Source organism: Homalodisca vitripennis, chromosome X (assembly GCF_021130785.1).
Source record: "Homalodisca vitripennis isolate AUS2020 chromosome X, UT_GWSS_2.1, whole genome shotgun sequence".
Lineage (NCBI taxonomy): Eukaryota > Metazoa > Arthropoda > Insecta > Hemiptera > Cicadellidae > Homalodisca > Homalodisca vitripennis.
Genome location: NC_060215.1, coordinates 91,480,074 through 91,495,716, shown reverse-complemented (window position 1 = coordinate 91,495,716; position 15,643 = coordinate 91,480,074). Strand labels below are relative to the sequence as shown.

At 36.2% G+C, this 15,643-nt stretch overlaps 1 protein-coding gene across 4 annotated transcripts in view; it reads left to right on the top strand.

Annotated features, from left to right (window-relative positions):
* Nucleotides 1-3,081: 3,081 nt before the first annotated feature.
* Nucleotides 3,082-15,643, top strand: part of LOC124369362 (WASH complex subunit 1-like) — a 53,929-nt gene continuing 41,367 nt past the window's right edge. The window contains exons 1-2 of one of the 4 annotated variants that reach the window (XM_046827348.1): nt 3,082-3,147; nt 12,431-12,685. In XM_046827348.1, coding sequence (XP_046683304.1) covers nt 12,449-12,685 — 237 coding nt within the window. In that variant the 5' untranslated portion in view covers nt 3,082-3,147; nt 12,431-12,448. Of the gene's footprint in view, nt 3,367-12,430; nt 12,686-15,643 lie in introns of all 4 variants that reach the window. The other 3 variants (XM_046827345.1, XM_046827347.1, XM_046827346.1) reach the window with 3 other exon arrangements.

The window sequence follows — 15,643 nt, the reverse complement described above, 5'->3', positions numbered from 1 at the left end:
ATGGAACACAAAATCGCTTTGGTTCGCGAGAACTATCTTGAAATACGCTTCTCGGAGAAGGACTGGGAGCTGCGCGGGAGCATCTTTGATAAGTTCTCAGCAGAGAGTGTGTGCCTCTTATTCAAGAGATGATTTTCTGAAAGAGGAGCTATGCAAGTAAGTCATGCAAGTATGATATGGACTAGGGATTGGATGTGGAATCTGGCTCCGGGTCTAAGGGTGGAGGAATGGGTGTGGTTTTTAGGAACTATAGGGAACTCATAAGATCTACCAAGATCTTTCTCGGGGTCAATCGAGGACCTATGGGCGAGTTGTTGTGGATGTATACACGGGGAGTTCCAGAATGATAGTAATCTTGGTAGGTAAGCAGTCTGCAACGACTCAATGTGAGTAGTGGAGAATGTTCATTGATGTAGAGCAGAACCAACTAAAAACGCGGGGTGTGGCTGCCGGTCAATGTCCTTTAGGTCAATCTGCAGAACAGTACAGCGGCTTTAGCTGTTGCGGAAGAATTTCACGTGGCCCTGATATAGGAACCCTGGATTTGTAAGGGTTAGGTATCAGGACTTTGCACGACAGGAACTAAACTTGCAAGGTATAAGGTAAACAGCATTCTTGTTCTGGAATGTTTTTCCAAGAATCTTTCTACCGTCAGACTAATTGTGACTGGCACTAGATGAACCCTGATAATGTCATCATATCTTACATATTCTATCCCCCTTCAGATATATGGCTGCTGCGGTGGATTATTCCGCGAGGAATGGTGTAGAATTGGCGAATGGATGCGATGCTAACTCGCACTGTGAGGCGTGGGTCACCACCAACACAAGAACAGAGGTTAGTCACTTCTGGAATATATAATATCTCGTAGTCTCGTGATTGTAAATGTCGGTAGTGCTCTTATATTTCGCACGCATACGCGAAGAGAGTAGATGGACGTGTATCTACTACACGTATCTGCTTTCCCTCCCCGATCGTGTTGATATGCTTTAAAATAAGAGACCTACAACTTGAAAAAGTTCAGTTTAGGAATCCAAGGAAAAAAGAACGACTGGAATCTGATTGTAGCAACCAGAAACGGATTTACAATACAGTGCAGCTCAACGAATCATCGACAATCTGGCTTCTGCGATCATAGGTTTACTTGATCTTAGTTGTCCTTTCATTAACACTAGGTGACCCAAAGTAACCTAGTGGAGCTCTGAACTGGTCTCACCGAGGAAGAAAGTCGGAGCTATATTCAGGAGAGCAACATCATGTGGTACTTGAGAGACTTACCATGAAACTCATGCACTGTCCCTTGTACAACTGCAAGGTTCGCACGTCTAAGAGGTTAGCTTGGCATACACTCTGCACTGACATTGATAGTGTGCAGGGTTGTGTTAGGCTTCAAAACAAGACCCTATTTCGTCACTTGGTTGTTTCAAGAACGATCAATGCAGGTATATTACTGAACAGAATAAGTTCTAAAAGTTGATGATGGGTACACATTTTCCGGACTGTATCATTTATGAAAAGGATCAATCACTTAGCTATAAAAGGAGACCTGCAAGGTGTGCCAGTCACTCACAATGGAGTTTGGAGTGTTTTGTAATAACCTTAGCCTTAGGGTTAGCTTTAATCATCCAGCCCTTTAAAAAACATGTATGCCCTCCTTTTTTCTCAAAACCACGGAGAATGCTAGGTGTTTAATATTTACAATAATGTCCAGTTAGAGTAGGATTTAGTATTATTATTCACAATAATACTCCTATCAGTTAAAATAGTGTAAGGAATTCCAAAGCTTACTTAGTGAACCTTGGACCAATTGTACGATTTACTACCGCATCTTCCATGGGCAGGACTCATTGCGTGGTTTAGTCTGTCTGTCCATGCGCCGTCCAGGATTGTCCCTTCGACGCCCGATCAGTAAGTTTTACAGCCGGAGTCGTTTTGAGCACGATATGTTTCGATATCGGTTGCTCACAAAGGCCTAGCTCTTTTCTTCCCCCGTTAGTAGTAGAAGTCTTGTCTCAGAACTCACCGCGCTATGAAAGTAGCAAACGTGGCTTTATTTTCTCTCTACCAAGGTGGGTGGGCATGCTAGGTTTTGTGGTCATGGGTTCCGACCCCTGTCCGCAAACTGTGCAGCAAGCCTCTGAAGTCCCTATCCCTCTATTCTCTGCAAATACGGTTGACCTCTACTCTTCTCTCCAACGTTTCTGGACTCAAGAAGAGCCTCTTCCCTGCTGTAAAAATCTGCCAAAGAATCACTTTGTGATGATTCCTTCAACCCTACTCTTTCTAGAGACCCTGAAGGATGCTACATCGTCCGCCTGTTTGTTGTACTATTTATGTGGATTAATTTAGAATATTCATTCACTGCTGTCTTGTTAGCATTAGTGTTTGTTTTTATAAGCATTATGTATGTTCTTTAATTGTTTTCTTCTTAACCTATTTATTTAAAGCACCCATGATGGTTAATGTTCGTTGTAGTATTTATAATACTTGTTAATTGCTTATTCATTGTTTGCATGCACTGTTCTAAATTTTTGCCTATCTTGAAGAAACATCGTCTAATGTATCTACTAGTTTGTTTTGTTTTTCTTTTTTTTCTGATCAAAGTTGTTAATGGCAATGTCCGTTGGCATGTACATAAATTATATGTTATTATTTCAATAATTGTAAAAAATATAATATTCTTGCAATAATGTTTTTTAAACTATTACAGGATGCTGAAATTTTAGTTATGTTTTTTATTGTGAATACACCAGTTTGGCTGATTAGTTTAACAACAACAAAAAAGTTTACATTTGCATTAGATAAATATTAAATAAATAGATATTAATTATTTCAAAAATTACAAAACTACAATCATATATTCAGGTATAACGTTACCGGTATTCCTTTAATCGGTTTTGTTCGTAGATTACCGAGGTAGACAGTCAAAGCTCGTAGCTTGATTGTTATAGATTAACCAGCACTGGTTTCTTCGGTAAGGTTTTAGGCATCGATTATTTCGTCAGTCTATGACGTTAAGTTTAAGTTACTAGCGAGTTTCTTGTGTGGTGTTTGTACATTAAAACAGACGACAGCCTTACAGCTGATTTCAAGCCTTACCAACCTCAAAACAAACATAACCTCAAAATAAATTAACGAATCAATGTGGTATAATATTTGTGTGTGTATGATTAAGTAAAACTAACCACATAGAAAAATAATAATATAAGCTATTCATACAATAAGAATACAAACTTTATAATTTGAGACTATTTTATAACAGTCTGTATGCTTAGTTATGTTTTATAATATTTAGTACACTCAACAAAAACTATCTTTAATTTTATTGTTAGTGGAACTGAAACATCAATAATTGTGAACAATAACGTAAGGAAGTTGATTAGTCTTAAGGTTTCTTAAGGGGACAGGGCATGGCCTATCTAAACAATGTTAAATTAGCCAAACCTTTACCCACATATCTCAATAACCATAAGAGATGCCAATGAACATTTTTCACAATAATAAGTACGTTCACGTTCTTGTTACAAGGTTTAACAAAGGGAATTTCCAAAATATAAAAAAAGGTTTTTTTAAACTACTAAAAAACTTTGTTTTTAGTCTAATATTTTATTTTTAATTTTTTTTTTCAGAAGGATTAATGATAAAATCTCTTGTCAAATCATACAAATAAGTTAGTTACATGTGTGGTAAAAATTTCAAAACAATCTACCCCTCTCCAATCATGAAAAAAGTGTGCAAATGTATAAAAAATATGTAAGTTTCAGGAAATTGTGAAAATCATGAAGAAAGGTAGCATTTTAATGATATATACATAAATTAAAAGTAGACTTACTTTTAATGCATTCCATAACCATAGCTGGGGTCATCAAGGTCCTCTTCCGCTTCTTCAATTTTCCTTTTTGGTAATTATCATATTAACGGCCGGAGCGGAAAAATACGAGTTTTGCGTTATTAACTTATTGGAATCATCCTATAGAACAAAAAAAGTATAAGGTTTGATGGGGTGGAAATGAGAAATAACGAAGTTCTAGAACATAAAAAATTAAATAACTATTCAGTAATATCTCCATGTTCTACATAAATGAATAAATAAATGAATAAATGATTTATTTCCATATAAATAAGGTAAATATAAAATACATGTAAATAAATGGAAATAATGTTGGCCTGTTACTAGTATATGGCCAACATGAGTTCAGTATTTTTTACAAAATATTATAAAGCTCGAGCACGCCTGCATTACTATAAATACAATTTATTACAAATCAAAATAAAAAATCCGCAACATCTGTTGCAAACAACTGTGCTAAATTAACCAATTCATTGTTTACAATTTTACATTAAATGCAAGATTTACCATTTAGATTGAGATAGGCTAAGGCTAATAAACGTAAATAAATTCGCAGATATACATGGAATTTACTTGCAAGTAAATATACTTTTTACTCGACTACTTACTTTTTATATACGAGGTGTGTTAGAAAAAATAATGAGACTGATTTCATACTAACCAAAGTTTTTTATTATTTTCAAACAAACAATGTTATCCCCCTTCAAGTAGTTTCCTTGGGCAGCTATACATCGGCGGAGTCGTCGTTCCCACTCTTGGTAGCAGCGCTGGAAGTCTTCAATTGGTATGGCTTTTAACTGGTCGGTCTCACAGTCTTTTGAATGTTCTCCAGAGTTCCAAAATGACGTCCTTTTAGGACATGTTTCAATTTCGTGAAGAGGAAAAAAGTCACAAGGACTTAAATCAGGTGAATAGGGGGGTTGAGGAACAACAGTAATGCGTTTTTGAGTTCAAAAATTCACAGATGGAAATGGCCGTGTGACATGGAGCATTGTCAATGATGAAGCATCCACTTGTCTGCAATTTCCGGTCTCACACGGATCACTCTTTTCCTCAAATTTTCAAGGACACTTTTATAAAACACTTGGTTGACAGTTTGTCCTGGTGGAACAAATTCTTTGTGTACGATACCTTTCCTGTCAAAAAAACAAATTAGCATGGTCTTGATCTTTGATTTGCTCATTCGACATTTCTTCGGCCGAGGAGATGACGAAGTGTGCCATTCTTTACTTTGCCGCTTTGTTTCAGGATCGTACTCAAATATCCAGGATTCATCACCAGTGATCACACAATTGAAGAATTCTTGGGTCATTAGCAATCCTCTCAAGAAGATCAACGCACACATTTTTTTCGATTGTCCTTCTGTTCAGTTGTGAGATTTTTCGGCACCAATTTGGCACAAACCTTTCGCATGTTCAAATCATCTGTCACAATTTGATGCACGGTGAAAGTGTTTAAATTTAGCTGTTCACTGATCATCTTTATTGTTAAACGACGGTCTGATCTCACAAGCGCCCTCACACGATCCATGTTTTCGTCCGTTCTTGAAGTCAAAGGTCTCCCTGAGCGAGGTTCATCTTCAACGTGTTCTCGGGCCTTACCAAAAATGATTTGTGCCAGCGGAAAACTTGTGCTCTCGATAAGCACTGTTTCCCATAGACCTGTTTCAACTTTTCAAAAGTCACACTCGCGGATTCACCAAGTTTAGCACAAAACTTTATTGCACAACGTTGCTCTAAATTTCGATGCTCCATTTCTGTGACGCACAATTAAAACACAACTTTACTAATGGCGCTGTCAAAACTAATGTGTTAACTGTACGGAGTTTGTAACTACTCGGACTGAGGAAGTGGAAGGGATAAAATAAACAGGTTTAGCGTCAGCCGGTAGACACAACGTTGCCAGATCTCCCGCAGTGTTACCAATCTCATTACTTTTCTAACACACCTCGTATGTTCAGTTTCATACAAGTTAATATTTTCCTTCACTGTGTGTGACAAACATAAGAACAAACAGAACAAATTAAGAAAAAAACAATGATAGCTTATGACATTAAGAGGTATAACAATTTTTATCTAACTTAAGACTGAATTTAAAAAGTCAATTTCGGCGTTTTGTAATAGCCAAGATTGCATTTGATTGCAGAAACCTTTTAAATTGGTACACATTTTTATATTATTTGGTAACTGGGTTGAAATACTTAGGGCCATTGTACCCATAAGCCTGTCTAAAAATAATTTTGTTAACTTTTGGGATTCTAAAAAAATTTTTATGTAAACTTTCGAGTTTTATAAAAAAGAGTATTAGTGCCTTGATTTCCGCTTCTGATATAGAACAATCTGAGAACTTTAAATATATATAGATGTTGGATCGGTAATATTTTTAATTCAGAATAGATAGGAAAAGAACTTTCCCATTTTCGTTTTTGCCTTAAATGATTCGTATAAAATGGTTTTGTGTAACTCTTAGTTTGTCTATTAAGTATTTGAAAGCTTTGCCCCAACAAATTATTCCATATTGAATTCGAGAATGAATTAATGCAAAATACAGTGAACGCATCAAAGACTGGTCACATATATTTCTTAAGAAGTAGAATTTTCTTATATTAAAGGCAATTGACTTATGTAAGTTTACAATATGTTTTTCCCCATGTCATATTTTCATCTAATGTAACTCCCAAAATATTTATAACTATTCACTTTTTCAATTATTTGACAGTTACAATTAGTTGAAGTATCGGTACATTTAATAGTATGGTATTGTAGCTGTTTTGTGGAAGTCAAAACCTCTTAAATCAAAATTAACAAACTTGACATCCACGTCTAGCGTCACGTGACCTTTTGTGACCAATGACCATGATTCAACCTCGTGATGACGTCATCGGTTGCGCCGCCATCTTTGCAAACGTAAATGAAAAATAATACTGAAATGAGCAGAATTTTGATCAAAATGAACAATGTTTTTCTTAATTTTGAGCAACAAATTAATTACTTGTTATCGAAATGAGACGAGTGCCTCCGGCCATCAGCGCGGGGCAGCACCGAAGGAAAATTAAGAATTAAAGAAAATTAAAGAAAAACATCCCTCGAGATAGTACCTATCAGTAAAATATAAAATTCTAGAAGGGCTGATCAGAAATATAAATTGAAATGTAATGCAAAGGCAATTATGTAAAGTTAAAAAACTTAATAAATCATGAAAAACTCAAATATAAATATATAGATGGATATTAACAGAGAACACTTACCATTAGTGTGTTGGCGGATATAGCTGAGCAACAGCAACAAAAAAGTGGATTTTTAAAAATTGCAACATTTAAAACTTCTTTTCTTACTAATTTTTCTAATTTTCCTATCGCAACGAAACAACAAAGTCTCCCGGTTTAAAAACAACACGCGACTGCACGACGAACAAATACACTCATTATTAAAAATTCCATGTTCAATTAAAAAGGAAATAATTTTGTTTCAGAGAAACGTACACTCTTTACGTGCCCTACTAAACACTCCGACACACACAATTCACTAGGGTTGGTCGAACTAGTGGATGGTTGATTCACCTACTGAACACGATATCTTGTGAAGAACTGACTCTGCCCCCGAGAACTCAGATAACAGATACGTTATCAGGCTGCTATCAGTCCCGGCCGCAGATAATATTAAAGTAAACAGATTATCCAGACACAGCACACAAACTGAACATTAAAACATTAGAAACTTAACCACTTATGAATATACCCCCTAAAATCATGTTATTTGTCATTTGCACCCCCTAGTACTATATATATTTTTTGTTCAGGAGGGTGAGCAGAATACGTTGGTAATGTCAAATTCGTGATTTGCCGCCCCGGCCTTTTATCTTACAGCTACGACCTTTTTTCTGCCTTCTCATCTCTCTAGCCTTCTTCGTAATCTCTAACGCTTGTTTTTGTGCAATGTATACTCGGTGCTTATCCAACCTTTTCACTGCTTTAATTGTGTTTAGGCCTATTTCCATGTTACATTTGTTCATGATTTCAAATTTGGCTATGTAACCATAATTGAAACATGAAATTGTATCATAAATACCAAAATGCAATATTTTATTAGCGACAAACACAGTTTTGGGGTGGCGGTTGTAAATAACGTTGTTGACGCTCTCGTTAGGATTTTGGGTTTTTCCATGAACACATTTTTTTAGTAGATCAGCTTTGGCTAGGTCAATAAAAATAGGTTCAGTCTTCTTCATAACTATTGGAGGTAGGCCTAGTGACTTTTTATGGGAAAAATGTTGATTCGCAACTGTCTTTTGGTACTTGCACCACGATTCTTTAACTTTAGGGCCAAGACCGTGATGAGGTAATTCATCGGTTGACTGCATATGCCAATAAATAGCCCATACAGCTTCTTGCATTTTTTGAACACTGTCTACATTTCTCCTGATAGCAAAGCCATAATAATTTTGCAAGTTATCAATAATAGCATCAGAAAAACGGTTTGTCCCACCTAGCGGCTTGCCATCGGAATGTTTTGTACCTTTATGATTTTTGCTTCTTCTAAATCGTGAGCCCATCCTCTTTTGGATATGGCCTATGCACTCTAGCTTTTAAATTGATGTGTCACCATAAAAAACCTAGCCTTTCCACATGACTAAATCCTTTCGAATCTCCATCACCAAGATATCTAGTGTACGGAACATTTCTATGTATGCTACGCTGGAATATCTGTTCTGCCCCTCTCACTTCCATTCCCCCACTTGCCCCTGTATAATTCCTAGTACAGTTAGGTGAATGATTGTTTTTTTCATACACTTACAAAACTTAAGAAAATAGTGCCACATCAACAACCCTTCTAACAATTATACTCCTATTATTGTCTGTATTGTCCGGTTTTACATAATGCTGGTACTTACTGTCACCAATTTTGTTTTTAGAAGCACTTACTGGTCTTTCCTGTGGTTCAGACTGTTTAGGCTGTAAGGGCTAGGCCTAGGCCTGTGGAAGTTGAAGGTTGGTTTACTTCTCCAATTACAGAAACATTAACTTTTTGTACATCACCAGAAGTTTTAGGAACACTGATATGTTTTCTTTTCTTGAAAACAGTCCGCCTACGTTCACCTTTATGCATTTTATAAGCACAAACAATAACACAGAAGAAATTTCACTTGTAACTTCAGGTTGGCAGACAAAACACTAACAAAACATCAACAAAGCACCAGATGGTGATTCAAACTGTCAATTACCAGGTTGGCTAACCAATGAAGTGAAATCAAAGCTTACAATAAACTAAAGTTGTACTGTAACAAAGATGATTTGAGTGCTGGCTTGCCCATAAGGGCAATCTGGGCATGTGCAGTGTTCATAAAACCCTAAATAAATATGACTTACATAATGTTATATATATTGTATTATATATCAAAATGTTCAGAATACTTCAGAGAACAAAAAAACACACAAAAAATCAATTTTTGTAATCAAAGAAAGTTTTTTGCTTACCTTGTCCCCTTAAGAAGGTTATGTTTTTAAATCTATTGTTTATCTATTAGATTGGTTTCAACTAATACAGCGAAACACTATGTTTTATTTTGAGGCAAACATCAGTTGGCTCTGGGGCTCTGTTTATTTCAAATAAACCAAAATCCTTACGTTTTCTAAATCAGCTAGGCTATAACAAATCAGTTGTAACAGAGTTTTGTAATTGTTATTCATTTGGATAATTGTGTTCTGTTATGTTGGCACCTTTAAATCTTTGTGATGAGATATGCTACCTAGCTGCATTATAAAAAAGTATGTTTAGATAATTTCAGTGTCAATATCTGATTATGTCGTACATTCAAATTGTACTAAAATGCCATACAAATTCGTTCAAATTCGTCTTGGGGACGTAAAATTGCTTACTTAATACTGCTTAGAATTAAGTTACGACGTTGATTTTAGGTGTCTTATAGGTGTTACAGTTTAAAACGTGTAAATAATTATTGAAAAAAATATAAAAATCACTTTCGGTCGGAAAATACACTTTAAAAACTCTACTGATTAGAACTTCAACTAATTTGGACTTTAGTGATTGAGGTAAACATGGTGTTTTTGATTGAGTTAGGACGACGATTTTTGTTATCATTAAAATGTACACTGTACCTATATAATTATCGAGAAATAAAATCACTTCCGGTCGGTAAATACCGAAGAAAAGCTCTCTACAGATTCAAGTTTAAATGACGATTTAGGATTTCACTGGTTCAGTGGTTGAGGTAAAAGTGGTACTTAGAATTATGTTAGGACGGTGATTTTAGGTATTAATTCAACGCCGACTTATAAATATATAATTATCGAGAAAAAAAAAATTAAATCACTTCCGGTCGGATAATACACCGGAAAAACTCTACTGATAAGAAGTTCCGACTACTTTGGATTTCACTGACTGAGGTATTGTTTCATTTTCCTTAGTATATTCCGATCGGAAGTAATTATTTTTGTTTTTTTTTCTTGATAATTATATATTTATTAGTCAGCGTTGAATGAATACTTAAAATCAATGTCCTAACATAATTATAAGTACTACTTTTACCTCAACCAGTAAAATCCAAAATCGTCAAAACTAGAATCAGTAGAGAGCATTTCCTCGGTATTTACCTACCGGAAGTGATTTTTTTCTCGATAATTATATAGGTAGTCGAGTACAGTTTAATGATAACAAAAAATCGTCGTCCTAACTCAATCAAAAATACCACGTTTACCTCAATAACCGAAGTCTAAAGTAGTTTAAGTTCTAATCATTAGAGTTTTTCAGGTGTATTTTATTTCCGACAGAAAGTGATTTTTTCCGATAATTATATACTTGTCTACAGTGTAATGATACAAAAAAAATCGTCATTATAACTCATTCATAATATCTCAATCAGTGAAATCAAAAGTAGCCAAACTTCTAATTAGTAGAATTTTTCCGGTGCATTTTCCGACCGTTAGTTTGATCTGCACCCGAGCAACGCTCGAAAATTGCCCTCCTTTTCTAAAGGGTTTTCAGCCGTCAGTGGCCCAATGTCCCTAAAGGGATATTTCATTTTCTCCACATAATACAGTTGTGTCAATTATACGCTTGAGTGAAGCTCTGTTTTGTTCTTTTTCTTTCTTATCCAGTGAATCCAACATCACTTTGGTGCCTTCTACTCGGCCAGAATCGAACTTCGTAAAGTTTCTGTAGCTATACAAGAAAATTTGTGGTACTAGAGTTGCTGTGAGAGTTTAATTTGCCTATTACATCTTTCCACTTTCTATAAGGCGTGTTACTAAAACTCCATATTTTTGGTATTTACCTTTTACCAGTCAATTCATTGGCAAATAACACACAAAACGTCCCCCGGATCCCCCGGTTTCGGACCCACCCCGAACAAAATTTCTGGCTACGCTACTGGTTACCATGGTAACTAGCTGATTCTCTCTCGGTATAGCATCATGCTGTAATTGAACTGTTGTTACTAAGTTGTTTTATTAATGAAATCTGTAACCCTTACTGAAGAGTATCAGTTTTTACCAGGTACTAAGAAATCTCCTTTTAGTTCACTTCTAAATGCCATAACATGTTCACCCTTTTGTAATTTAGTAATTACAAAAATATTGGTTCAAAGGAAATGGGTGACAGTTTAGAACTTTGATCACAATTTCTTTTAGCTCTAGAAATTTAAAAAGGTTTACATAATCTTTAGGGGGAAGTAACTAAAACTACTGAGATTTGAGGATTATAAAATTACCCTCATAGAGAGAGGGGGTGTTGTGAAGATCTCTCTTGGAAAAATGTAATGTTAGAAAATACATACAGTTTCATTGATCTGATCTACCTGAGTGGCTGCGATGTTGAATAAGTAACAGATTAAAGATAATATCAGATAAAAGAAAATGTATAGTTAAAATAATGATAAATACAGAAATATTTTTTTTAGTATTGCAGATCAACTTATAGTATTGCCAAAAACTAAGCCTACTAAGTGCATGAAATAATGTTCATTTGTAAGTATTCAACAATAAAAATAAACTATTAAAACTTTGGGTTTAAATAGTGTACTTTACAAATTTTTTGCTTTAAAGTAAGCAAAGTTTCTGAAATACAATACAGTAAAAAAAACCTTTACATCAGTTTGTATTTGTTAAACTTACGATCATTAAATTATTAAATCCACATCATTGTATGGCACCAAGTATACAGTGTAAAAAGCAGATCAAGATAAAACTGCGCATTTGATTTAAGACAGGCCAAGTGAATTGACCAACTGACTACTCCGGTAACTGAAACAAAATGGCATTGTTAGGTTTGCTCTTAAAACATTAAAACTACGTCATTGTGATGTTTAAACCACACAATACATAAGGCCTAATAAAATATAACTTTCTGAAGATTGTAGTTATTAAGGATAAGTAACTTCATTTACTGTCTCAAATGTAACTGAAACGGCTTAAGATAGGGATGGAATGTTGTTTTATTAATCTTAGGTTTATTAAAATTATAACTTTTATGCCTTAAACAAATAAAGCTAAATATTTATTTAATCAAAATCAATACAAAAATTAATTTATATAAGATTTCTAATGTACTTATTTTTTTATTTCAGGTTTTAAGAAGATTTAAAATGAGTCACATTCCTTATGCGAAAGTTCCAATAATACATCAGGGCTTAAGACAAGAAGAGACTATTGTGCAGATAACTGTAGCATTGGACTACTTGGAGAAAGTTTCACATGGCATTTTTGAACATATAAAAACATCTGTGGAGAATCAAAAATCTCATCTTGCAAGACTTAGAGAAAGAAGCAAAACTGTTCAAGCAAAGATGAATAAACTTGCTGGTACCAACAAAGCTACAAAGGTACGTTTTTGTGGAAACATTTTTATAATTTTATTATTAATTATATAGTGCTTCATGTTTTATTAAGCCTAATTGTTTTATTATCAAAATGTAAATCCTCGGGCTCATGTACCAAATCTAATCAAATCAAATCAAATTTGTATTGCTGGAACATTATACAGCGCATGGCAAATGTCAAATTTTTACTTTTTACTTGCTAAAATTTTTGTCAAACACACACCACAAGAAATCTCTTTCAAACATACAATTTTGCAAATGTACCTACATCCATTCATTCCCCAATTATTCCCACTTCCAGCGACAAATTTTGTTAGTCTTTAATTGGTGGTCTCCCAATCATAAGCAAAAAACTTGTCAACATTATAAAATGTTTGTGACACTAAAAAGCGTTTCAAACGAGTTTTTAACACTTTGAGCGTTGGAGTGTTTTTAATTGAATCTGGTAACTTATTGATGAAATGAACACCTGCCTGTGAAGGCAAGCGTTTATAAACCACCGTTCTGTGTCTACCAGTTCGGTAGTTACCTCTGCCTCTAGTCTCATACACATGTATGTCTCGGCCATTCGTCATGTCACATTTAGACATACAAAACAGAGTTGTTTCCAAGATGTAGAGACTGGGCAGCGTCAACAGTAGCAAATTTTTGAAGGCTTCCGTGCACGACTCTCTAAATTTCAACTTAACGATAATGCGGATCGCTTCTTTTTGCAGCTTGAACACTCTCAGGAATTGATTGTTTGCACAAGCTCCTCACAACACCAGCGTGTAAGTGAGGTGGGGGTAAATCAAGCCATAATACGCCATAATCAGAACCTGACTCTGGCAGTATTTGGCTAGAGACCTCAAAACATAAATGCCTGAGGCCAATTTGGAGCAAACTTGGTCGACGTGATCGTTCCAAGTCAACCCTCGATCTAGGTATATTCCCAGGAATTTCGAACAATATACTTCTTCCAGCATTGTGTCAGCCAACATAACAGCGGGCTCGTCATGACTATCTACTGATTGTAAAGCAAAATGTATAAAATTGGATTTTGCAGAATTTGTTTTAAGATTCTAAACAAAAATTCTGAGACCAGAGACTGAAGTAGAAAATTCACGTTTACATAATAAGCCTACCCTTCTAGAAGTGAAAGACAGCATTTGTGATAAAGACACTTGCATGGTGGAATATTTTTAAGAAATAAACAATATTCCGGATTCCCGGTCTTTACGGCAGGAGTTGCAGAACCCATTGGAAATTATTGTCAAATCTTAAAGAATGTGATTAAGACAGCAAAAGGCATGGCAAATAATAAGTATATCTCGGGCCTGAATAACAAACCAAAGGTTATGTGGGAGGTTGACTGAAGGAAACATTAGGTTGGCGCAGACTGATTTTGGAAAAAATCACATTAAAAACAAAGATGAAATAAAATAATCGTAACAACAAAAATAAAATCCTAGTAAAAAAATCTTACTGCTTTTTGTTAGTAATGATTATCAAAAAGTATTTTTTTTTTTTTTTTCCCTTGGGGCGGCCTACTGCCATGCACTTAAGCCTCAAGGGCCTTTTGCGCACCCCGGAAACACCATGAGGCCTACCAGTCTACACCTTCAGCAGTTCAACAAACCGCCGAAAACAACCTATCAAGTCCTCCTGGGAAAACTCGCCACCCCTGTTCAAGCTACCAAAGATGGCATACCGCTCTCTTGCTATTGCAGGGCAATCAAAGAGCAGGTGCTCAGCAGTCTCCTCCTGCTCATTACACCTTCCACAGAGCGGATCCTCCTGAAGGATGCCAACTCTGTGTAGATGCTTCTTCAGGTGACCATGCCCCGTAATGAGACCAATGACCTTAGAAGACATTGATCTGTTTAATGAGAGAAGGTCCGAGGCCACCTTGGAGGAAGGTGACTGTAATACCATTCTACTCACTCTCAAACCCGGATGCAACCTCCACCTTCTCCCATGCTCCGCGCGAATCCATTTCGAGACAACCCTAGAGGATTCACACCTTGGAACACCGCAGAATGGTTGAGGGCCCGTCATAATTGTTGCTGAGCCCTGGTTGGCCAGGGCATCAGCCCTTTCGTTCCCAGGAATCCCCTCATGACCAGGAACCCAACAAACGGTTACATTGTTGATTCTGGCAAGGGAGGAAACGGTCTGATAGCAATCCCAAACCAGTTTGGATTTGATTGCGCAAGAATCCAGCGCCATCAGCGCTGTCTGACTGTCCGTGAAAATGTTAATCGTCTTGCCCCTATATCGCAGACGAAGATTCTCACGAGCACATTCCATAATGGCTGCGACCTCCGCTTGAAAGACTGTCGGATACGGACCCATAGGAACCACCAGCTCCCTACATGGTCTCACTCCCAGAATTCCAGCGCCTGTGCCGCTTTTTGTTTTAGAGCCGTCTGTGTACCATTCGAGCTCCGCTGGTGGAAGAGGTTGCTTCCCCTCTGACCAATCATCCCTTGAGGGTAAAATAATCCTAAAGGGTTTGTCAAAGGAAAACTTTTGTGGCATCTGATCAGAGATCATGTGCAAAACATCCTCCTGTATCAGAGTGCCAATTCTGCAGTGCCCACCGCTGCAGCCCACCGTCTGCTGAAGACAGTAGGCACTCTTCCTGGCATAGCTCGAATGACAATGTCCAGGGGGGCGAGATTAAGACAACAGTCCAGAGCCGCGCCTGGCGCACTAGGAAAAGCGATAGCGAGTATTAATAATAAAAAAGTATTAATAATCAGAAAGAGGTTGCTGAAATCTTAAACAATTATTTCATAAAAATATCTACAAACTTCAAAGGGACTAGAAGTCTTGCAAAAGATTTTTTCTTTCAATATCTATTCAAATCAAATTTTTTCATCCAACTGATCACAGTGGGTAAAGTGAATGAAAAGTCTACTACCTAGACTTAGCAATAATTATTTGTTAAGTGAATAAACAAGAGCTAATTCTAAGTTG